The sequence below is a fragment of the Saimiri boliviensis genome, chromosome 2 (genome assembly GCF_048565385.1).
Source record: "Saimiri boliviensis isolate mSaiBol1 chromosome 2, mSaiBol1.pri, whole genome shotgun sequence".
NCBI lineage: Eukaryota > Metazoa > Chordata > Mammalia > Primates > Cebidae > Saimiri > Saimiri boliviensis.
The window spans coordinates 148,014,673-148,039,785 of record NC_133450.1 but is presented as its reverse complement, the minus strand read 5'-3'; the positions used below and the strand labels follow the sequence as shown (position 1 = coordinate 148,039,785).

The 25,113-nt window shown below is 39.6% G+C and overlaps 1 protein-coding gene and 1 non-coding gene across 20 annotated transcripts in view; one reads left to right on the top strand and one right to left on the bottom strand.

Annotated features, from left to right (window-relative positions):
* Nucleotides 1-25,113, bottom strand: part of TRPM6 (transient receptor potential cation channel subfamily M member 6) — a 375,800-nt gene that overhangs the window by 301,590 nt on the left and 49,097 nt on the right. For 18 of the 19 annotated variants that reach the window (XR_012516553.1, XR_012516546.1, XR_012516543.1 and 15 more), the window contains exons 2-5: nt 19,460-19,539; nt 16,398-16,436; nt 5,486-5,663; nt 592-805 (exon numbers count right to left, since the gene is read on the bottom strand). Coding sequence is in view for 3 of the 19 variants with exons in the window: in XM_010341208.3 (XP_010339510.2) it covers nt 592-805; nt 5,486-5,663; nt 16,398-16,436; nt 19,460-19,539 (511 nt within the window). In the remaining 16 variants the exon portion in view is untranslated. Of the gene's footprint in view, nt 1-591; nt 806-5,485; nt 5,664-16,397; nt 16,437-19,459; nt 19,540-25,113 lie in introns of those variants that run through there. The other variant, XR_012516555.1, reaches the window with a different exon arrangement.
* On the top strand, nt 18,772-18,878 carry LOC120360723 (U6 spliceosomal RNA). Its single transcript, XR_005577154.1, has one exon. It is a non-coding gene; the product is annotated as a U6 spliceosomal RNA (small nuclear RNA).

Sequence of the window (25,113 nt, the reverse complement as noted above, 5' to 3'; positions counted from 1 at the left end):
GCAATCATGTAGTTAAAAAAAAAAAAAAGTGTCTACTCATGCCCAAAACACATAATGCGAGTTTTACCCACATCACTCATTTCCCAAGTCTGAGAACTTCACAATCATTACATGAGTTTAGCAAAGTCCAGGACCACACACACTATGCACTTGCATGGATTCGATGTCCCTTCTAAACTTGCTATATAGTTGGGAGCTCAGGAAAGACTATTCTCTTTTCCAGAGGTTTATCTGAAGTTATGTTAAAATAGTATATTCTGACAATGGTAAAAGTACATTCCAGGAAAAACCTGTGACTCTTCTAGGTTTATTCTCTAGTCACTATGCTTTTCATCTGTCTTCCTCACAGTACCACATATCCTAGGAGCACTGCAGAGCAGAGATTAGGTGGCACACTAACTGATTCACAGTTAGAAAGAAGAAAGAAAAAAGAGAAAGAGAAGAAAGAATGAGAGTACAAAAGAACAGAAGGAAGGAAGGAAGGAAGAAAGGAAGGAAGGAAGGAAGGAGAAAGGATGGAGGGAGGGTAGAAGGGAGGGTGGGAGAGAGGGAGAGATGGTGGGTGAAAAGGAGGGAGGGAGGGAGCTTTACCTGTATTGATGCCTTGAGTTATTATCCATGCTCCTGTTGTCTCTGCAGCTTTAATCAAACCTTGGCTGAAAATCTCTTTAAGTTTAGAGGGCATCGTAAAGTTCTGGATGCCCCCATGTACTGAGATCACCAACTTGGGCAGTTCCATTTTCCACTCTTTCAACATTAAATGTAACAGATGATCCAATTTTGTATCATAAGAAGTTCGAATATACTGCAAGAAAAGCACATATGGGTGAGCAGAACAGAGTAAAAAAGATATGCCAGGCACAGAAACAATGAGCACACAGCAGGGCAACTGAAATGGCCAAAATCTAAAAGGAAGTATGTGGGATCTCTTTAAAGTTCATGTTTACGTAATGGAAATATTTACTTTTAAAAGATTCCACACTCCCATTAAGTTCCTTCTGGGAATTACAAGTCACTGTCGGAAAGCTTCCTCTGGTTTTCAAGGCTGGCCCACCAATGCTCTCCAAAGAACCTGGGGTGAGGCAGAAATACTTCAAACAGCAAGGTATGGTGGCTCACGCCTGCAATCCCAGCGCTTTGGGAGGCTGAGGCGGGCAGATCACTGTAGGTCAGGAGTTCAAGACCAGCCTGGACAACATGGTGAAACCCGTCTCCGCTAAAAATACAAAAAATTAGTCAGGCATGGTGTCATATGCCTGTAATGCCAGCTACCTGGGAGACTGACACCGGAGAACTGCCTGAGCCCAAGAGGCAGAGATTGCAGTGAGCTAAGGTCACTCACTCCACTCACTCCACTGCACTACAGCCTGGGCGACAGAGGGGAACTCCATCTCACAAAAAAGAAATGCTTCAAACAATTGGCCAAAAATCACTATGTCAGCAAACTTTTTCATTAGAAGCTATAACAAATAGGTGAAATGGGATTTTGCATAAATGCTATGGCTTTCCGTTTACTTAACCATTTCACATATTTGTATAATTTAAATTAAGATTCAAGAGCATAGACATTTAATTTATTGTAAATTTTATCTTCTAATCATTCTTTTTTAAAATTGCAAATTTTACCTTCTAACCATTATCCCTCTGAAAACACTTTTATTCCAAAATAAATACTTTTCATAAAACAGTCATCTCTTTAATAGTCAGTGTAAGCAAAATAAAAGATAAGAGAGACCAAAGCCAGCAGGTAGCCCCAGAATCATTTTTTATTTTACCTAAGATTGTACTGCATGGCTGGCTTGCTTTTTCCAGCAAATGCAGATTATTCAAATGATATTGAGATGAGTTTGCCTCCCTCAAACCTATGCGAACCAACAGCAAGAATAAGCCAGAGTTACAGAAAGAAGTAAGGACAGTAAGAAACCATGAATTATGAAGCAAAACAACCACAGGCGAAGATCTCCATACATGCAAATAGGAATTATCACATGATCCTCCAGAACATGATAGCAATTTAAAACAATTTCCCACTGATCTTTGAAATTCTTTTTTTTTTTTTTTTTTGAGATGGAGTCATGCTCTGTCACCCAGGCCGGAGTGCGGTGGTGCGATCTCAGCTCACTGCAACATCTGTCTTCCAGGTTCAAGTGATTCTCTAGCCTCAGTCTCCTGAGTAGCTGGGATTACAGGCCCTTCCACCACACCCAGCTAAATTTTGTAGTTTTTAGTAGAGATGGGGTTTCAACATGTTGGCCAAGTTGGTCTCAGACTCCTGACCTCAGGTAATCCACCCACCTCAACCTCCCAAAGTGCTAGGATTACAGGTGTGAGCCAACACACCTGGCCTGAACTTCTTGATATATAATTCCTTCATTCCATAATTAAAATATTAAAATTTCTGAATATCAGGAATAGTGCAGCTGTTGAAAAATGTGAATAATATAGAAAAAAATATAAGAATAATCATGGCAGAGCATGGTGGTTCACATCTGTAATCCCAGCACCTCCCAAAAAAACTTTGGGAGGCTAAAGCAGGCGAATCACCTGAATTCAAGAGTTCAAGACCAGCCTGGCCAACATGGCGAAACCCATCTCTACTAAAAATACAAAAATTAGCTGAACATGGTGGTGTATGCCTGTAGTCCCAGCTACTCAGGGAGGCTGAGGCACAAGAATCGCCTAACTGGGGAGGCAGAAGTTGCAGTGAGCTGAAATTGAGCCACTGCACTTCAGCCTGGGTGACAGAGTGAGACTCTGTCACACACACGCACACAAAAGAATATAAGAATAACCAGGACTCAATTGACAAGTGAGGTATCTGAGCTGCCATGGCTAGTAGAAAAAAATACAAATGTACTCTTGTGAAATGCTTTCTGTTACTCCAAATAATAAGTAAATACAGAAGAGCCAGTGCTGGTTTAGTTCACCTTCTCCTGAATGCACTCTTCCTCTCAGGCATCCCTCTCCTTCAACTGTAAGTCCTTTTTGTCCTGTGAGATATTTCCCCTTGAGATTTCAGGAAGAACAACCTGAATGAACTAAATTATCTGCGTGGGCATTCTTTTCTCCAAAGGCTAGCTGAAGACTATGCTAAAGTTTAATGGAGAGTCTCTGCATCTATAATAATTCTTTCCTATCTGTCTCCTTTGTAACAAACATCGTTAGGCAGATTCTTACTGGCAGAAATTCACTTCAAATCCTTCATGGAATGAGATGAGAGAGATAAACAACTGAGAAGGGGAATGCAGCAGGCAGAGAAATAAGCAGCTCTCCCAAGCTTCCCTGCAGCTCAGCATGAACCTGAAGTAAGAATCTGGACCTAAATGTGAATAACTTCTTCTCTTCTTTGACATCAAATAAAATGCATTCGGGTAATCAGTTTTTGTTTGTTTGTTTGTTTTGGCTCTAGTACTTGCCATACATAGGTAGTTTACGACTGGAGCCTAATGCTAAATATAAAACATATTAATTAACAGGAGAGATGTCTAAGCATATTTTCAGGTCTAAGCATATTTTTAGGTCTCTAAATGTACCATATTCTCCCTAACTAGCTCCCAAAGGGACCAGCTAGTACCCATGCCTAAGAGTAGTCATACCGCTTGCCTCATGAGACACCATTTGCCTCACTCCCTTTCAGACCTCAGCTTAGCTGTCCCTACTTTTAGACAGCTTCCTTAACACACACACTGTCCCCCCAAAAAGAGGAGGAGTTATCCTTTTCATTCTCTCAAATAACCTGTATTCTCTTTGCAGAGCATATGCCCTCTGTGGTAATATGTTTATTTTCTGTTTTTCTCACTAGGCCGTAAGGAATGTTAGTATACAAAACAGATGATCTTTGGAGCTGGACGTGGTGGCTCATGCCTGTAATCCCAGCATTTAGGGAGGTGGAGGTGGAGGTGGGTAGATTACCAGACATCAGGAGTTCAAAACCAGCCTGGCCAACATGATCAAACCCCATCTCTACCAAAAATACAAAAATTAGCTGGGCGTGGTGCCAGGTGCCTATAGTCCCAGCTACTTGGGTGACTGAGGCAGGAGAATCGCTTGACTCCAGGAGGTGGAGAGGCAGAGGTTGCAGTGAGCTGACATTGTGTCACTGAACTCCAGCCTGGACAACACAGCAAGATTCCATCTCAAAATATTCCATCTCAAAAAAAAAAAACAAAAAACAAAAAACAAAAACCTTTGGGACACAGTAAGTGTGTGTACTCAGCAAATATTTATTGAAAAGTGCATGAATGAAGGTATTAAGAATAGAACAGGCACAACAGCTCAGGCTGTAATCCCAGCACTTTGGGAGGCTGAGGAAGATGCATCATCTGAGGTCGGGAGTTCAAGACCAGCCTGGCCAACATGGTGAAACCCCGTCTCTACTAAAATAAAAAATTAGCCAGGCATGGTGGCACATGCCTGCAATCCCTCTACTTCGGAGGCTGAGGTGAGAGAGACACTTGAGCCCAGGGGGCAGAGGTTGCTGTGAGCTGAGATCACACCATTGTACTCTAGCCTGGAAACAGAGCGAGACTCCATCTCAAAAAAATAAATAAAACATAAAGGCAAAAAAAGGAAAAGTAAAACAAGGGAAAATTACACACAGAATTCTATGAGAATTAGCTTTCAAGAAAAATTAGAGAAGAGGATGAAGGCAATTTTTCTGTCAACTAGAAACATCAACAAGGTTAAATGCAAGGACTAATAACTGTTAATATAGATTATTATAGAACTGTATTATGAAAATTTTTTAGGATTGAACTATTAAAAACTAGCACTTCAGATCTAGCCAGTTGATGGTCACACTCCAGGGAAGGGCTGACTCAGAGCTTTCCTGAGGTGGGCTCTACGTGCAGTTGCTCCAGAGAAAGCTGCCTCTAATATAGCAGCAGGTAGTTAACATACTCAAGAGAAAACACCTAAGGAATAGCTAACCTGTCAATACTATGCAATCACATGCAAAATTGCCATTTTTGGGAATGTGGAAACCTAAAAGCTGAAATATTATCATCCAGTGGGTGCAGAGAGAAATTCCCCCAAAGTCTTCATGAGAAGAGGCTCTCGCAAAACTTGGGAGACAGAACAGTGGCAAATACTGGTAATTGTTATGGTCATTGTTCGTTTAGGAGCAACTAAATCCTGCTCCTTAGTAATAACTTTTCTTCATTCCTTAAGAATCAATAAGGCAGTGGATTGACAATTGTCCCCAGGGCAATAAGCCATTCTCTTCTGCATAAGTATAAACTTGCTGAAAGTAAGAGGTCACTCAAATAAAGAGCTGACCACACCACACCAAGGAAAGGTACAGTGCTCTTCAGAGATAAAGGAAAGAGGATCAAGCAATTTGTCTCAAGGGAGTCAATATCATGGATCATTTCTGCAATAAAACCAGGTCATCCCATTATCTATACTTGGAAATACAATTTGGAAGACACATTTGGAAGTTACCCTCTGTGTGAAACCAGCAAAACAATTTGTGTTATTAGCAAACCTTGGCATGGTAGGTGTGCTCTCCATCTTGGAAATTAATCGTGCCAAAAGCATCTGTCGGGCTTTTCGTTGTGTGCTTTTCAACAGACCATTGTTCACTTTCTTTACCCTTAGCAGCTGAGATGGTCCAGGCATAATCTATCCCAGCATGATCTCCAATCAGTCGGCCACAGTAACACCTTAAATTCAAGACCAAAAAAAAAAAAAAAAAAAAAAAAACTCACTTCAAAATAGAAGATAGATGCAATGTTCCTACCTTTTTCTAAAGTAATGTATATATGCCATATAGTATGTCTTAAAACTTCATAAGATTTATGTTAGATTTCTAACATACGACTGTCTTCTAAGTTTAGAAACACGATTAGTGGTTCTCTCCCTTGGCTGCACATTAGGATAATTTGGGGAATTTTTTTTTTTAATGTAGGCATACCTTGGAGATATTGAAAGTTTAGTTTCAGTCCACTGCAATTAAGTGAAAATGGGAATAAAGCTAGTCACACAAATAGTTTGGTTTCCCAATGCATATAAAAGTTATGCTGACACCATACTGTAATCTAGTAAGTGTTCAATAGCATTCTATCTGAATAACAATGTGCATACCTTAATTAAAATAATTTATTTCTAAAAAATGCTATCAACCAACTGAGCCTTCAGTGAGTTGTAATCTATGTGCTGAGTATAATCTATGTGAAAGGTCTTGTTTCAATGTTGATGGTTGCTAACTGACCAGAATCGTGGTTACTGAACGTTAAGGCGGCTGTGGCTATGTCTTAAAATAAGATAACAATGAAATTTGCCAAATTGATTGACTCTTCCTTTCACAAAAGATTTCTCTGTAACATGTTATGCTGTTTGATAGCATTTCACCCACAGTAGAACTTCTTTCAAAAATGGAGTGAATATTCTCAAATTCTGCTACTGTTTTATCAACTAAGTTTATGTCACATTCTAAATCCTTTATTGTCATTTCTACAATGGTTATAGGATCTTCACCAGTAGATTCCATTTCAAGAAAGCATTGTCTTTGTTCATCCATAAAAAGCAACTCCTCATGTAATCAAGTTTTATAATGAGATTCAGTCACACCCTTCAAACTCTAGTTTTAATCCTAGGTCTCTTGCTATTTCCAGCACCTTCTCCAGTGACTCCCTCCACTGGAGTCTTGAACCCCTCAAAGCTGCCATTCATGAAAGTTGGGATCAGCTTCTCCAAAACTCTCTTTAATGTTGCCATTTTGACCTCCTCCCATGAACCACAAATGTTCTTAATGGCTTCTAGAATGGTGAATCTGTTCTAGAAGGTTTTCAATTTACTTTGTCCAGATCCATCAGAAGAACCACTATCTACAGCAGCTAAAGCCATATAAAATGTATTTCTTAAAATAATAAGAGTTGAAACTCAAAATTATTTCTTGATCCATGGGCTACAGAATGGATGTTGTATTAGCAGGCATGAAAACAACATTCATCTCCTTGTAATATTTCCGTAAGAGCTCATGGGTGACCAGGTCTATGGTCAACGAGCAGAAGTATGCTGAAAGGAATATTTTTTTAAAGCAGATCTCAACAGTGGCCTTAAAATATTCAGTAAACCATACCAGAAACGGATGTACTGACATTCTGGCTTTGTTGTTCCATTTATAGAACACAGTAAATACAGTATAATTCTTAAGGGACCTAACATTTTGGCATGGTAAATGAGAGCTGGCTTTAACATAAAGTCACCAGCAATGATGCTGATAGACTTGCTTGATCCAAGGTTCCCACAAACCTCCAATTGTCTCCTGACAAGAGAGTCAACCTGTCCTTTGAAGCTTTGAAGCCAGACATTGACTTCTCTCTAGCTATGAAAGTCTTAGATGGCATCTTCTTCCAACATAAGGCTGTTTGTCTATATTGAAAATCTTTGTTTAGTGTAGGTACCTCAGTGATCGTAGCTAGATGTTCTGAATAACTAGATGCAGCTCCTCTGTTAGCAGTTTTTGCTTTACCCTGAACTTTTATGTTACAGAGATAGCTTCTTTCTTTAAACCTCATGAACCAACATCAGCTAGCTTCAAACTTTTATTTTGAAGCTTTTTCACCTCTCTCAGTCTTCATAGATTGAAAAGAGTTAGGACCTTGCTCTGGATTTGGCTTTCATTTACAGAAATGCTGTGGCTGGTTTGATCTTCTATCAGACCACTAAAACTTTGTTCATATCAGCAATAAGGCTGTTTCTTTCTTTCTTTCTTTCTTTCTTTCTTTCTTTCTTTCTTTCTTTCTTTCTTTTTATCATTTGTGTGTTCACTGGAGTAGCACTTATAATTTTCATCAATAACCTTTCCTTTGCATTCACAACTTGGCTTTTTGGCACAAGAGGTCTAGCTTTCAACCTATCTCAGCTTTCAACATGCCTTCCTCACCAAGCTTAATTATTTCTAGCTTTTGATTTAAATTGAGATATGTGAGACCCTTCACTTTACTTCACCAAGTGGCCATTGTAGGATTATTAATTGGCCTAATGTCAACATTGTTGCATCTCAAGATAGAGGGAGGCTCAAGGAGAAGGAGAGAGACAGGATCCGTCAGTGGAGTAGTCAGAACATGTAACATTTATCAATCGTTTGCCCCCTCTTACATGGATGCAAAACAATTACAATAGTGACATCAAAGATCACCAATTAAAGAATGTTGTAACTGATAAAACAATGATGAAATGAAAAAGTTGAAATATTGCAAGAATCATTAAAATGTGACGCAGAGACAAGAAATGAGCATGTGCCGTTGGAAAAATGATACTGATAGACTTGCTTGATCCAAGGTTCCCACAAACCTTTAAATTACAAAAAAAACGCAATCTCAGTTAAGCGCAGTAAAGTAACACACAATAAAATGAGGTATGCCTGTACCAAAAATCTCTTGCATATTCATGATCATAGCAGCATTATTCTGAATATCCACAAAGTGAAAGCAACCCAAATATCTATCAGTGGAGGACTGGACAAACAAAATGTGGTATATAAATACCATGGCATATAATTCAGCCTTAAAAAGGAAGGAAATGCTACCACATGGAAAAACCTTGAAGACATTATGCTAATTAAAAGAAGCCAATCACAAAAAGATAAACAGGCCAAGTGCAGTGGCTCACGCCTGTAATCCTAGCAGGTTGAGAGGCTGAGGTGGGAGGATCGCTTGAGGCCAAGAGTTCATGACCAGCCTGGGCAACACAACAAAACCCTGTCTCTACAAAAAAATACGAAAACTAGCCCCATGTGGTGGTGTGAGTCTGTAAACCCAGCTACTCAAGAGCCAAGAGAATCAATAGAGCCTAGGAGACAGAGGTTGCAGTGAGCTGAGATTATACCACTGCACTCCAGCCTGGGCAACAAAGCAAGACTCTGTCTCAAAACAAAACAATAACAAAAGTAAAAATAATTTGTCATGTTATGCATAATCTACATCATGTTGAATAAAACTAACAAAAATACAAATATAGAGGGCAGGAGTTATAATTTAGATGAGGAAAAAGAGCCTCTCTGACATTTTGGGATGGATGATTTGAAAAAATATTTAAGTAAAAAATAAATAAAAAGAGCCTTTCTAGGAAATCAATTTGACATCAGGAGAGTTCTTATTTATTTAAATTAATATCAAGAAGCAGAGAAAATTTGTCATTTATTATAAATAATTGAGTACAGTTCCTACTGTGACTTTTACCTCACCTTGGTTAATCAACAGATAAGTGTTGGCCTTAGCTGCCCAGATATTAAATTTCTGGGTTTTTTTAGCTTTTTTGTCAATACAAACAAGTCAATTTATGGTCTAGTAAATGAATAGACATTTAAAATGCAAATTGTTTGCTTCTTTTTTTTCCCCTATAATTAAAGCACATTCTCTTATTAAAGGGAAATTTATACTTCTACATTTATGTACCTCTTTTGCAACAAGAGCCCTATTATAACATTTTAAAGTTCTTGCCATATCTAATTCTCATTTAAAACAATTATATTGTTTTCTGGTATGAACTACAGTAACAAATTTTTTTTTTTTTTTTGGAAACAGTCTTGGTCTTTTGCCAGGTAGCAGGCTGGAGTACAGTGGCGCGATTTTGGCTCACTGCAACCTCTGCCTCCCAGCTTCAAGCAATTCTCCTGCCTCAGCCTCCCGAGTAGCTGGGACTACAAGCACGCACCACCACACTCAGCTAATTTTTGTATTTTAGTAGAGACGGGGTTTCACTATGTTGACCAGGATGGTCTTGATCTCTTGACCTCATGATCTGCCTGCCTTGGCCTCCCAAAGTGCTGGGAATACAGACATGAGCCACTGCACCTACAGTAAAAAAATCGTTAATGAGAATTAGGTAAGTATTGCAAGAACTTTAAAAACTGAAAACATGTTTCTTATCTAAATTTTAGAATTTTTTTTTTGAGAAGAATTACTCTGGCCAGGCGCGGTGGCTCAAGCCTGTAATCCCAGCACTTTGGGAGGCTGAGGCGGGTGGATCACGAGGTCGAGAGATCGAGACCATCCTGGTCAACATGGTGAAACCCCATCTCTACTAAAAATACAAAAAACTAGCTGGGCGTGGTGGCACGTGCCTGTAATCCCAGCTTACTTAGGAGGCTGAGGCAGGAGAATTGCCTGAGCCCAGGAGGCAGAGGTTGCGGTGAGCCGAGATCGCGCCATTGCACTCCAGCCTGGGTAACGAGAGCGAAACTCCGTCTCATTAAAAAAAAAAAAAAAGAATTATTCTGTTGCCCAGGCTGGAATGCAGTGGTGTGATCTCTGATCACTGCAACCTCCACTTCCCAGGTACAAGCAGTTCTCCTGCCTCAGGCCCCCAAATAGCTGGGATTACAGGGTGAATCATCACACCCAGCTAACTTTTTTGTATTTTTAGTAGAGATGGGGTTTTACCATGTTGCCCAGGCTGGTCTTAAACTCCTGACCTCAGGTGATCCACTCACTTCGGCCTCCCAAAGTGCTGGGATTACAGTCACTTTGGCCTCCCAAAGTGCTGGGATTCAGCCTCCCAAAGTGCTGGGATGCACAGTTCTAAAAAATTATCTTCATCTATTAAAATATTCAGACCTGGGCTTGTCTAGAAGTTCTAAACAGCCTAGTCACTGATCCCATGGGTCTACAAACAACACATGGCTCCATGCACTAATCTACCATGATATTATTCCTTTCCTACCTTGGGTATACAGACGAGGTGCTGTGCAAGCCAACAATTGTCTTTTCACAATTAGGTACTATTATGCACCCACCATCAAGTTTTAACCAAAAATGGCTGACAATGTCAAGTTTTAGCAAGCACACATTTCTTATGCAACAAAATTTTTCTTTAAATTATTATTAGTTTCAACATTCTCACTTTTTAAAATTTTTACTTTTTGAGATAAGGTCTCACTCTGTCACCCAGGCTAGAGAGCAGTGGTGTGATCACGGCCCACTCCAGCCTCGACTTCCCGTGCCCAGTGAATCCTCCCACCTCAGCATCCCGTGGAGCTACAGGCACAGGCTATCAGTTACCCCCGGCTAATTTTGAGTTTTGCCACGTTGCCCAAGCTGGTCTTGAACTCCTGGGCTCCAGTAATCTTTCTGCCTTGATCTCCTAAAGTGTTGAGATTTTTAATCATTATTTTAAGGTGTTAATTTGCATTCAATATTGTCAAAACCAGGCTGGTCTGATGCTAGTAGGTTATCAGAACTTACTAACATTAGTGTCACTAAAGTTGGTATACAACCCCCACACTGCTATATATATAGATATATAGTCAGAAACAAAGTCTACTCTAAACCATTGTCATTCTTGATTTTAAGGGCCATAAGTAACTTTGTGTCTCTGATTAAAGTTACGAAGCCTACACTCAGGAACACTGAAAAATAAATAAATAATAAAATTATGAAGCCCATCTCAAGAAAAAAGTTATATATGTAGTAATAGTTCTCCCTTATATTCAGGACATATGTTCCAAGACCTCCAGTGGGTGCCCAAAACCTCTGATAGTACCAAACCTAATTGCTGTCAATCAGAACAGGTTTCTGTTCATGTCTTCCACCCATAAACACAATGGTTTTTTCATCTTAACTAAGTACTTATCAGAATTATGGCCCTGTGACCATAATTTTGCAATTGAAGGTGCAGTAGTAAAACTAGCATGAATTTCTTTTTCCTTCTTCACAGTTTCATGGATAGAAAATGGGTTGTAGCACAGATGTTAGCAACCTCAGCTAACTTTTCTTCTTACTTTTTTAAGCTGAGAACTTTCACCTTTTCACTTAAAGAACACACTTTATGGCTCTTCTTTGGCATGTCCAAATTGTCTGCATCGCTACTCTTGCACTTTGGAGCCATTATGAAGTAAACTAAGGGTTACTTGAATCCAAGTACTACAATACTTAGACAGTCGATCTGATAAACCTGACAGCTACTAAGCCACTAACGGGTGGGGAGCGTCTGCAGCATGGCTAGGCTGGACAAATGAATGATTCATGTCCTGGGTTGGACAAAGCAAATGGCAAAAGATTTTATCATGCCACTCAGAACGGCATGCAATTTAAATCTATAAATTGTTTTTATCTGGGATTTTCTATTTAATATTTTTGGCCCATGAGAAATTGAAACAATGAAAAGTAAAAAGTCAGTAAAGTGGGGACTACTGCTTCCAAATTTCTAAACCTTCTTTTATTAAAAATTGCATCCTGGTCCACAGTTCCCCACTAACCACCCTGTCTCCAGTGAGACAGTAACACCTGCAATGCCCTGCCTGAAAGAGTCAGTATTACTGACAACTTTTCATTCTAAATTTCAGTGTCTGTATTGTGATGTACAATTAATTCCATAGACTATGTAATGTGCAATATACATTAGTAAATGTTATATTTAACTTTTACATATCTGCTTATCTGATGAGAAATGTATCTAGTGAGAAGAAAAAAATGTAAAGAAATCTAGACAAGACCAGAGCTCAATTTCCAAAATGTCCAAAGAGACAACAAAGACAAACACATTCGAGCACATGGTGGAGAAAGGTGGCTAGCCATTATGAACTGAATTATGTTCTGACAAAATTCATATGCTGAAGTCCTGACCACTAATATGGCTGTATTAATTACCTCCTTAAAGTTAAGTTAAATTCGGCAGGGCACAGTGGCTCACACCTATAATCCAAACACTTTGGGAGGCTGAGGCGGGGTGGAGGGGGATCACCAGAGGTCAGGAGTTTGAGACCAGCCTGGCCAATGAGATGAAACCTTGTCTCTACTAAAAATACAAAAAATAAGCCAGGTGTGGTGGCAGGTGCCTATAATCCCAGCTACTCGGGAGGCTGAGGCAGGAGAGTCACTTGAACCCAGGAGGCGGAGATTGCAGCAAGCTGAGATTACCCCATTGCACTCCAGCCCAGGCAACAAAAGAGAAACTCCATCTCAAAAATAATAATAATAATAATAATAAGTTAAATTCAGCCATAAGGGTGGAGGACTAATTTGATAGAAATGATGTCCATAGAAGAGGGAGAGATCCCAAGGATGTGTGCACAAAGAGAACAACCATGTGAACACACAATAAGTAGGTGGCCATGGGCAAGCCAAGGAGAGAGACCACAAGAGAAACCAACCCTGCCAACAACTTGATCTTGGACTGTGAGAAATACATTTCTCCAGAACTGTGAGAAATGCATTTCTGTTGTTTAAACCACCTAGTTTGTAGTATTTTGTTACGGCAGCTCTAGATGAGTAAAATCCTGACTATAGAACAGTGGGTTGTAGCTGACAAGCAGTGCTACCCAAAAACAAGAGCTAAAATGCAGCAGCCTAGGCCACAAACAGGAAGCACCTAGGAAGTGATGTGTCCTGGAGCAAAAGCACTGGACCAGGAGATGGCCAACACCATGCAATCTCTACTCTCCCAAAGCCTCTATTTCTTCAACTGCAATAATGTAAGAATTGGTTGGACAAGGTGGTCTCTAATACCTTTCCTTTCCTTTCATTGTGTGTAACCGAGAACCTGTGGCAATGCTCACTGTCCAGGACCCTCCTCTGAAAGAGCTGATCAGTAGGAGAAGGATAATTACTGTGCAGCTACTGTACTGAGCAGCATGTCCAGGTAGCACATGGTGAGAAGTTATAGGGGAAACAGAAGTGTCTACAGCTTACAATCTCTTCAGAGAACTAGAACAGAGCCAAGCATGGTGGCTCAAGCCTGTAATCCCAGCACTCTGGGAGGCCAAGGCAGGTGGATCACATGAGGTCAGGAATTTGAGACCAGACTGGCCAACATGGTGAAGCCCTGTCTTCACTAAAAATACAAAAATCATCTGGGTGTGGTAGCATATGCCTGTAATCCCAGCTTCTTGGGAAGCTGAGGCAGGAGAATTGCTTGAACCTAGGAGGCAGAGGTTGCCATGAGCTAAGCTCACACCACTGCACTTTAGTCTGGTTAACAAGAGCAAAACTCCTCAAAAAAAAAGAAAGAAAGAAAGAAAAGTAAGAATATTGGGCTTCCATATGGAAAGGTTCTTAATGCAAAGGGAGGCACAGTAATCTCAAATGTAGAGAATATACATGATCATAATCTACTAGTGAGAATGGTGTCATCTGACCATCTTTTGGAACAAGGGTCACCCTTCGAAATGAAACAGCATCTGTTCAAATACAAGGCAAACAATAATTCATCTGCCTGGCTTTTCCTACACAGAATATAAATTGAGGTAACCACATCTGGAAAGATAACGCATTATGCTTTCATAGGACAGTTCTTTAGTACAATTAAGTATATTTCTAGTCTAATTATCTATTTGATTTGACTTTTTTTTTTTTTTTTGCCAGTTCATTAAACTGTAGCAAGGTCCCATAGAAGAAACAGATCTCCAAAGCTAAAAAATATACATTCATGTTTGCCCCTTTAGTTCCAACTTTTGAAGATTCAAAGTACATATCACCAAAAAGTTCTAAAAGCTCACTTTATATAGATGTCAATTCCAGGAGGGGGGTAAAAAAAATGTCAATTCCCTCCCAGATTGTTTTATAAATTCACTAAAATATCCATCACTTAGAGCATTTCACACCATGTTAAAAACAAAAAATAAAATAAATTTAAAAGGAAAGAAGAGACATCAAAATCCTAAAAAGATTTTTCAGGGAACATGACAAGGGGATTCTAAAATTTGTATTATATCAGATGGGCGTGGTGGCTCAGGCCCATAATCACAGCACTTTGGGAGGCTGAGGTGAACAGATTATTTGAGGTCAGGCGTTCGAGATCACCCTGGCTAGCATGGCAAAACCCTGTCTCTGCTAAAAATACAAAAATTAGCCAGGTATAGTGGCGTCCACCTGTAATCCCAGCTACTCAGGAGGCTGAAGCATGAGAATTGCTTGTGCTTATGGGAGGCAGAGGCTGCAGTGAGCCAAGATTGCACAACTGCACTCCAGCCTGGGTGACAGAGTAAGACTCTGTCACCAAAAAAAAAAAAAGAAAAGAAAAATATATTATACAATCACTTATTGACAAGGAGGTTTAGGATTATTTTAAAGTACTGCAACATAGTCCAGGTGCATTGGCTCTCAGCATTATGGGAGGCCGAGGCGGGAGGATTGCTTGAGGCCAGGAGTTCTAGAACAGTTTGGGCAACATAGCAAGAACCCATCTCTATAAAAAGTAAAAACCAAAAAAATTAGCCACGCACAGTTGTGCATGACTGTAGTCCTAGCTACTAGGAGGCTGAGGATTAGGGATCACTTGAGCCCAAGAGTTGGAGATTGCAATGAGCTATGATTGTATCACTGCCCTTCAGCCTAGGAGACAGACCAAGACCTTGCCTTTAAAAATTAGAATTTTTTCTTTTCATTGTACTTTGGGCTCTGGGGTACATGTGCACATCCTGTATCCTGCAGGATTGTTGCATAGGTACATACATGCCACAGAGGTTTGTTGTCTCCATCCCCCTCGCCCCGCCCTGTCGCCTGCATCAGGCATTTATCCCAGTGTTATCCCTCCCCATCCTCTTCACCCCCTGCTCTCCCTCCTCTTCCCTTCCCCCCACTAGCCCAGTGAGTGTTGTTCCCTTCCTTGTGCCCAAGTGTTCTCACTGTTCATCATCCACCTATGAGTGAACACATAAGATGTTTGGTTTTCTGTTCTTGTGTCAGTTTACTGAGAATGATGGTTTCTAGATTCACCCATGTCTCTACAAAGGACACAAACTCGTCATTTTTAATAGCTGCATATTATTCCATGGTGTATATGTGCCACATTTTCTTTGCCCAGTCTATCAGGGTTTTACCATGTTGTCCAAACTGGTCTCAAATCAGAGCTCAAGCAATCCACCCACCCTGGCCTCCCAAAATGCTGGAATTACAGGTGTGAGTCACTGCACCTAGCCCCGAATGTTTTTTCCAAGAACAAATTTAGCTTGGGTTCATTCAATTCACTATATAAACTTCAGGCTGTGATCAGAATTAAGAAAATTTCATTTTCTTCCACTTACAAAAGAGAAAGGTAAAAACAGTCACATAGTTTAAAATGCAAATCACTGTTAAAATTTGTATTGCGCCCAAAAAGCTGTTTTTGCTTATAAGCATAGAATGCATACACATCACCTGCAAATCATACATCAATTACAGTCCTGTATGTACATGCAGCATCTTCATTATCCAAACGTGATCACAAAAATAAAATGTAAAGCTTTACAAGTGTTTCCAGGCTAAGTTAGCCAATTTACCTGTCTCAGTAATTCAAGTAGTCTATTACATTCAAATACTCACTCTCCAACAAAAACATCTTTTTAAAACTTCCCTTGGCAAAGTAAATCGCATGCACCATTTACTGAGTCCATTCAAGATGTGAGGAAACTGTCCCAGTGAATTGTAAATAGGGTGCCTAAAAGCTAAAAGGAATCTTACTTATCTAAGTCTTACCTGATTAAATTCTGGCAGACCTGGCATACTGGGGTACATCTAAATTAAAGAAATAAAACCTCTGTTAGTTTGCTGATGTATTTAAAAACATATTTAATCCTTATAAAATAAATATCTATTCTTTTCCATGATCTAGAAACCAAGACTTGCTGAAATTCATGTATCATGTTCCAAATATTCCCTTATGGCATTTACCACATATAATTACTGTAGCAACTATGATCTAATTAATACAACATTCAGTTTAGAACCAAAATACCTCAATTTAAATTTCATTGATTTATCAATTACTCTAAGCCCCAGTTTTTACATCTGAAAATAATATCTGCTTCATAAGAGTATTAAAATAATTATCTGAGATAATAATACATAATGTGTCTTACAGTACCTGGTAAAGTTGGTGTGTATAATAATGGTAGCTATTACTATAATTAAACTATGAAGATAACACAGCTATCGTGAGAATCAAGTAAGAAAATATACATATGGGCTGGGCATGGTGGTTCATGCCTGTAATCCCAGCACTTTAGGAGGTAGAGGTGGGCAGATCATCTGAGTTCGGGAGTTTAAGACCAGCCTGACCAACATGGAAAAACTTCATCTCTACTAAAAACACAAAAAATTAGCCATTGTGGTGGCACATGCCTATAATTTCAGCTACTTGGGAAGCTGAGGCAGGAGAATCACTTGAACCCAGGAAGCAGAGGTTGCTTATAAATTATCTTTATTAATTATAATTTATAATTATGCCAAATGTCCCTTATTAATTATAAATTATTAATCTTTATTATGATTCAGAAGAACATTATGGATTTAGGAGTTAGCATTATGGTCACCAATTATATTTTTGGGCCAGACACAGTGGCTTATAACTGTAATCCCAGCATTTTGGGAGGTTGTGGTGGGAGGACTGCTTGAGTCCAGAAGTCCAAGACCAGCCTGGACAACATAATGAAACCCTGTCTCATAAAAAAGTAGCCCTTTTTGCTGATGTGTGCCTGTGGTCCTAGCTACTTAGGAGGCTAAGGTGGAAGGATTACTTGAGCCCAGAAGGTGGAGGCTTCAGAAAGCCAAGATTATGCCACTGTACTGTAGCCTAGGTGACAGAGCAAGATCCTGTCTCAAAAAGTATGTGTGTGTGTGTGTGTGTGTGTGTGTGTGTGTGTGTGTGTGTGTGTTTCAAGAAGTATTCACAGAGAGTTCTAGTTAAAATAATGGAAGAAAAGGTAATGTTCATAAAATAAGGGTCACTCTAAATTATTCAGAAATGAATATTCAGGACTTTTACTTCCTGTTCCAGACTTTTGAGAATGCCTTTTCTCAGAAGCTTTTTTTCAACAATAAATTGAAAATGAGAAGGAAAAAGATGTTATAATCAAGTCTATTGGATTTGTTTCTTATTGGGAGCTACAAAAAGAATCAATAAAAGAGAAAAACTTGTATCGATATTTAAAATAGTGAATTATCAACTTCCTCCTGTGCAACATAATGAAGAAAACTGCATAAAAGCTACAATTCTGAGAATTTTACTAGGATCTAAGAAAAAGGCTGGCATAGGAGAAACAGCCATAATCATCCATTAACTTTTATTTACAATCCCGTAAGATAAGAGACTTTTTTCACTTGTTAAAAGTATACCATGCCTTGGAACATTCATGAAATTACAATCATTAACATTCTTCTTCAGTCTATGGGCTGATAAAAGACTTAGTAATTTTTATCACTTCTTTTTGAGATTCAAGATTATTGTAAAAAAAATTTTTTATTCACAGACGTACAAGGAGCCACTTGAATCAATTCGCATTCCATTATAGTCACCATCACATGATGTCATAAAAGATGAAGGGGAAAAACAAGGTTATCTTGGCGTACTATAAACATTTTGTAAGCAGGTAAAATGAGAATTTCCAATCACAGGACTTACAAATCATAGGGAATTCAGTAAGGGTGGGACTAGTAAATATTTAACAAAGGCAAGGAACACTATTTCAGACATCCCCAAAGAACCGGAATTTCAAAAACCTTACCATGCTACCCTTCATAAGAACATAGTTATGAGTTTTAAACTTTACAGGAATATAAGGCCTAATGCACAAACAAATCTAAAAATAGAGTGGTTCCCTTAATTAAAATATTGCTCTTCTATTTTCCTTTTAATTTATTTTTCCAAGAGCAATGTCATTCAATCTTCATTTCACAGACCTGATTACCCAGAGGAATTTTCCATAGCTCTTTCTTCCCCTATCTTTCACTAGTTGCTTTTTTGACCTTTGTTCTATAAGTAGAGCTTCCAAAGTGTTGTCAAGAACTCAGTAGCTCAACTCAAATCATTCCACTCTGCTGCTGATTATCTGCTCAATCCAAAAGCCTGCAGGTGCTCGCTTTGGCAGCACACATACTAAAATTGGGACGATACAGAGAAGATTAGCATGGCCCCTGGGCAAGGATGGCATGCAAATTCATAAAGCATTCCATAAAAATAAATAAATAAAAATAAAGTCTACGGAAGGAAAATGGAACTGAAATTGCCTGTTCGTCTAATCTGAGCACAGTGTACTAAAATATACCAGTCACTATTTGTCACAGATATTTTAGTTGGGGATAAAAACCATTCGCAACATTCTGAATGTTCAATATTCAAAAATTGTGAATAATTTATTCCAACCCAGTGAAATGGATGTAACACGAGATATTTCCGTAACATCTATCCCCCCCATCAAGAGGAACAGAAGCATCAAGTAGAATAAAATTCATGACAATATTAACAGTGATGGCATTAAGAATAACTTGTTTATACTTCATTAAATTCCTTAAACATATTTATCAAGAGCCTACTATGTGGCAGGCACTGTCACATACACTGGAGTAATAGTGAGGTCCCCGTCCTTGCCAGATTTTCTACAACAATCGTAATATTTTTATAAAGTGAAAGAAATAAACATTGAAAATTCTAACTTTATAGATAAAATCGTATCTTCTAAACAAGTCATATTCCTAAGTTTCTATAAACAGTCGTCCAGGTAGTGTTGCTTTTAAAAGAAGAATGTAATTGAAAATTTTACCTGTGAGGATTTTTTGAGCTGGGTATGACTGTGCTACATTCTCTCTTGTCAAATACTCCTTCAATCCAGGATTTCTGGGACTAAAAAGAAAGTGTCATTATTTTCTACTCTAATTATGTGACAAAACAATGTAAACATAATAGTTCCAGCAGGTAAGAAACACTTAAGTATCATGAATGCTGATTAAAATGCCAAGACCAATCCCACACAGGATGAGCATTTACCAATTTCTATTATAGACGGCATAGGCACAAATAAGCCTAAATGTTTAATGTGAACATTAAACAACACACAAAGTTAATATGCCCATAATCTCACTTTGAGTAACAAAAGCCCTACCTGAACAAACCTCTAGCAAGGAAGTAAAGATATAACTGATGTAACCTCTTAAATAAAAGTCACTTTTATATCTTGTACCATCATCTTCTGGAATAAATACCAAGCTCCCTAAACTTCAATTTTTTTTTTTTTTTTAGAGACGGGGTCTCACTATGTTGCCCAGGCTGGAGTACAGTGGCTATTCACAGGCACGATCCCACTACTGATCAGCATGGGAGTTTTGACCTGCTCAGTTTCTGACCTGGGCCGGTTCACCCCTCCTTAGGCAACCTGGTGATCCCCTGCTCCTGGGAGGTCACCATATTGAGGCCGAACCTAGTGCAGACACCCGATTGGCATAGCGCACTATAGCCCAGAACTGGGCTCAAGAGATCTCCCACCTCAGCCTCCCGAGTAGCTGGGACTACAGGCACGTGCCACTGCACCCAGCCAAACTTCAAAATTTTTACCCAGCAAGTTCCACTTTGGCTAAAGTTTCAAAGAAGCTGGAAACAGTGTCAGAGGAGAGATGTGACTTCAGAAGGGTTCAATACACATTCTGCAAGCATAATTTACCATTGGCTATGTGTTTCAAGTTGCACAGCCTATAAATGTCCCTAAATCCAAGTGGGACATTGAAACTCTCCCTTCCACCTAATAAACGCTCTCCCATTCAACAGAATCCATGTCATAGTCAAGCTCCTCCATAAGCTACATTACAGGTTCAGTGGCAGGGGACACTGGATTGACTATAAAGCCCAACTAACTTATGAGCTTAGACTAATCCTAATATAAAAATATTTTGGCTCTAAATGGTGTAAGAATATGTGTCCAGGAGCAGCGGCTTACACCTATAATCCCAGCACTTTGGGAGGCCAAGATGGGTGGATCACTTGAGGTCAGGAGTTTGAGATCAGCCTGGCCAATACGGTAAAACACCGTCTCTACGAAAAATATAAAAAATTAACTGGACATGGTGGCAGATACCTGTAATCCCAGCTATTTGGGAAGCTGAGGCATGAGACTCGCTTGAACCTGGGAGGCACAGATTGCAGTGAGCCAAGACTGTGCAACTGCACTCCAGCTTGGGTAGCAGAGTGAGACTCCATCTCAAAAAAACAAAAAAAAAAAAAATATGCATCCATATTACTTTATACACACATAGGTATTAGCACAGAGATGAAAGGAAGCCTTTCTACTTACATTTTTTTTTTTTTTGAGACAGGGTCTCACTCTTTCGCTTAGGCTGGAGTGCAGTGACATGATCTTGGCTCACTGCAACCTCTCTCTGCCTCTGGGTTCAAGTGATTCTTCTGACTCGGCCTCCCGAGTAGCTGGGGCTACAGGTACACACCACCATGCCTGGCTAATTTTTGTATTTTTAGTAGAGGCAGGGTTTCATCATGTTGGCCAGGCTGGTCTAGATAGAACTCCTGACCTCACGATCTGCCTGCCTCGGCCTCCCAAAGTGCTGGGAAGGAAGGCTTTCTAAAAGGGAGCTTTTTCAAACTCAAGTCAATGCAGTCCCCACCTCACTCTTACATCTACTCCCATTCTACTGTGGAAGGAAATGCACTGGGCCAGAAAATGTGCTATAAATCCAGCTATGGTACCTCATTATCACACTATCCTCAATAAAAGTTCAGTGGATCTTGTCCAGTATGCACCAACCCTAAACACAAGTGTTCATCACCAAACAGAACTGTAGATGATCAAAGTCCAGACCTTTTTAAGTAAAATAGAAGGGAGAAATATGATTAATTGATAGGTTCCTGTGTGTTTAAAACTTATCTCTAAACAAGGAAAACTTCCCAGGTCAAGGCCAAAGTCATCTTAAGTTACTCTACTCTCTTATTCCTTTTGCATGGTCAGCAACATTTTCTACATATTAGAAGACATTCACTAAATTGTCAAAACACTAAAAACATAAACTTGGGAAAATCCAGAGTCATAGAATTTATTTATTTATTTATTTTGAGACAGAGTCTTGCTCTGTCACCCAGGCTGGAGTGCAATGGTGCAATCTCGGCTCACTATAATTTCTGCCTCCCGGTTTCAAGCGATTCTCCTGCCTCAGCCTCCCAAGCGGTCCGCCTGCCTCGACCACCCAAAGTGCTAAGATTACAGGCATGAGCCACTGCTCCCAACCCAGAGTCATAGAATTTAAAGGGAACTAAATGAACAGATAATTCAAAATGTATTTATTTCAACAAGAAATGACACAATCTGGCCAGGTACAGTGGCCCACACCTGTAATCCCAACACTTTGTGGGGCTGAGACAGGTAAATCGCTTGAGCCCAGGAGTTCCAGACCACCCTGGGCAACATGGTAAAAACCTGTCTCTGCAAAACACAGGCAAAAGAACAGCCGTGTATGGTGACATGTGCCTACAATTCCCAGCAACTCAGGAGGCTGCAGTGGGAGGATTGCTTGAGCCTGGGGAGATCAAGGCTGCAGTGAACCGTGATTGTGCCACTGCACTCCAGCCTAGGTGACAGGGTGAGAGACCATGTCACAAAAGAAATAAATGACACAACCTTTTTGAATCAGTAAGCCTGTCCCCTATTCAAAAAAGTTAACAATTTTATTTACTCATTCTACGAACATTTATTAAATACCTAATTTTTGCAAAGCACGGACAAACATGTTACAAGGAGTCAGTATGTCCTCAAAGAATTCTTCATTCTGAATTTCAAAATACCTGAATCTATGAATTCATTCAACAAATATTTTGGACAGGCCTCCATGCTGCATGCTGCATGCTGGGACTTCTAAGGCAAACAAGACACAGTTCCTGCTCTCAAGGAAGTTAGAATAAAAAGGAGGAAACAGATAAGAAACTGATATCATTAAACTTTATGTGCACCAATGAACTATTTTTTTTTTATTTTTCATGCCTGTGAGACAAGTTCAAGGTCAATTAACTACTAAAAACAGTTGCAAAAAGGATATTTAATGGAGGAGCCTACATATACAAAGCAGGCAAGCTGTGCTCAACCATTCCCTTCTTTCAAAAAGCTAAATGGCAGCTTGGTAGGAGGACTACCTGAACAAATCACTCAATTTCTTCATGCCTGTGTGCCTATTAAAATGGTAATAATAATAGTACTTCATAGAACTGTTGAAAGGATTAGATAAATTAAAGGTTTAGAATTCTTCCTGGGACTTATTAAGTCTGAATAAAGCTTCAGTATTATAATCAGTAAAATCAAAAGTAAAAATTGGCTTTTGGTTAATGGTCTGGGAACTTGACTTTTATTCATTCATATATATATATGGATATACATACATACATATATATTTTTTTTTCATAGAAAGATGCCTCCTGACCTCCAAATTTCCTTCACAGTTCCTCTCATACTACAATTAATGACGTTTACAGGTTCACATCTTCCCTGAACTCCAGCTCCTGTAGGCCCTATGCCAGCCATTTCTGTTGCCCCAGGGCCTAACCCAGTGATTGTTGAATGAGCAACAAAGAACGTGCTGGTGCTGAAAATAGAACTTCAGGAACCCATGTATACAGTTTTCCTTCCAAAGGTGTAAACAGGAAGCCCGGTGATAACAAGAATGTGGAAACTTTCCTCCTTGAACTCCTGGTTATCTTATCTCAAAACTACCAGAAGAAAAAGAAAAAAGCAGCCTTAGTTTGAAATGTTTCAAGTAATTCTCAATTTAGAACTTTACTTTCCCCCACTCCCAACCTCATCATAGTTCCTTTGCAGCATGCTCTCCAGCACACTCGGAGAGGCATCCATGGTCAGTTCGGCAGAGAACCAAATGTTTGTTGGATCTGATGGGACAAATAGCCAATGCACTAGCTTCTGCCACTTTTGTTGTGGCCGTGGTAGTTGAGAGTAGCGATTTTGACGTTTCTGCAGCTATCATGGCAGTCTTCACAGACTGGATGTTTTTTGCTTTTTAATTGTTGCAATTTAAAGGCAAAGGAAAAAGAAGGGAATAGTGTTGGTCTCAATTCGTGTCATCCTAAAACATAATCAGATTTTATATCCAATCTTTGGCCTGAGGTCAGGGTGAAGAATTGCAAAGAAATGTCGAGGGACCCAAGTCTGAATGTGAAATTCATTTGTGTTTTATATATACCTTATATGCATAGCCAAAAGGTACTTTTGTACAAGATTTTTAAAATTTTTATATAAAATTTGTCCAGATATGATGGCTCACGCCTGTAATCCCAGCACTTTGGGAGGCCAAGGTGAGTGGATCACTTAAGGTCAGGAATTTGAGACCAGCCTGGGTAACATGCCAAAACCCCATCTCTACTAAAGATACAAAACGTAGCTAGGTGGCAGGCATCTGTAGTCCCTGCAGGCAGAGGCATGAGAATCACCTGAAATCAGGAGGCAGAGATTATAATGAGCTGAGATCATGCCACTGCACTCCAGCCTGGGTGACAGAGCAGGACTCTGTCTCCAAATAAACAAATAAATAATTTTATGCATGAAACAAAGGTTTTTTTTTAAATTTGTTTTTTATTATTGTTTTATTTTTTGAGACGGCATTTCTCTCGTTGCCCAGGCTGGAGTGCAATGGCGTGATCTCAGCTCACTGCAACCTCTGCCTCCTGTGTTCAATTGTTTCTCCTGCCTCAGGCTCCTGAGTAGCTGGGATTGCAGGCATGCACCACCATGCCTGGCTAATTTTTGTATTATTAGTAGAGGCAGGGTTTCACCATGTTGGGCAGGATGGTCTTGAACTCCTGCCTCAGGTTGTCCACCCACCTCAGCCTCCCAAAGTGCTGGATTACAGGCATGAGAGCCCACACCCAGCTGTAACAAAGTTTTAATTGCATTTCAACTGCCACCTGCCACATAAGATCAGTTGTAAAATTTTCCACCCATACCCTCAAAACATTTTGTTGAATTGTCAAAACTGAAAGAGATAGAGGAGCGCCGGGCGCAGTGGCTCAGACCTGTAATCCAAGCACTTTGGAAGCCAATGCAGGTGGATCACCTGAGGTCGGGAGTTCAAGACCAGCCTGACCAACATGGTGAAACCTCATATTTTAAAAAAATAATAATAAATTTAAAAATAAAAAATAGAAAGAGCTAGAGGAGCAAGATCAAAAACCTCAAAACCTAGCAGAACACAAGAAATAACTAAGATCAGAGCAGAACTGAAGGAGATACAGACACAAAAAAAACCCTTCAAAAAAATCAACAAATCCAGGAGCTGGTTTTTCAAAAAGATCAACAAAATAGACCACTTGCCAGATTAATAAAAAAGAAAAGAGAGGGCCGGGCGCGGTGGCTCAAGCTTGTAATCCCAGCACTTTGGGAGGCCGAGGCGGGTGGATCACGAGGTCAAGAGATCG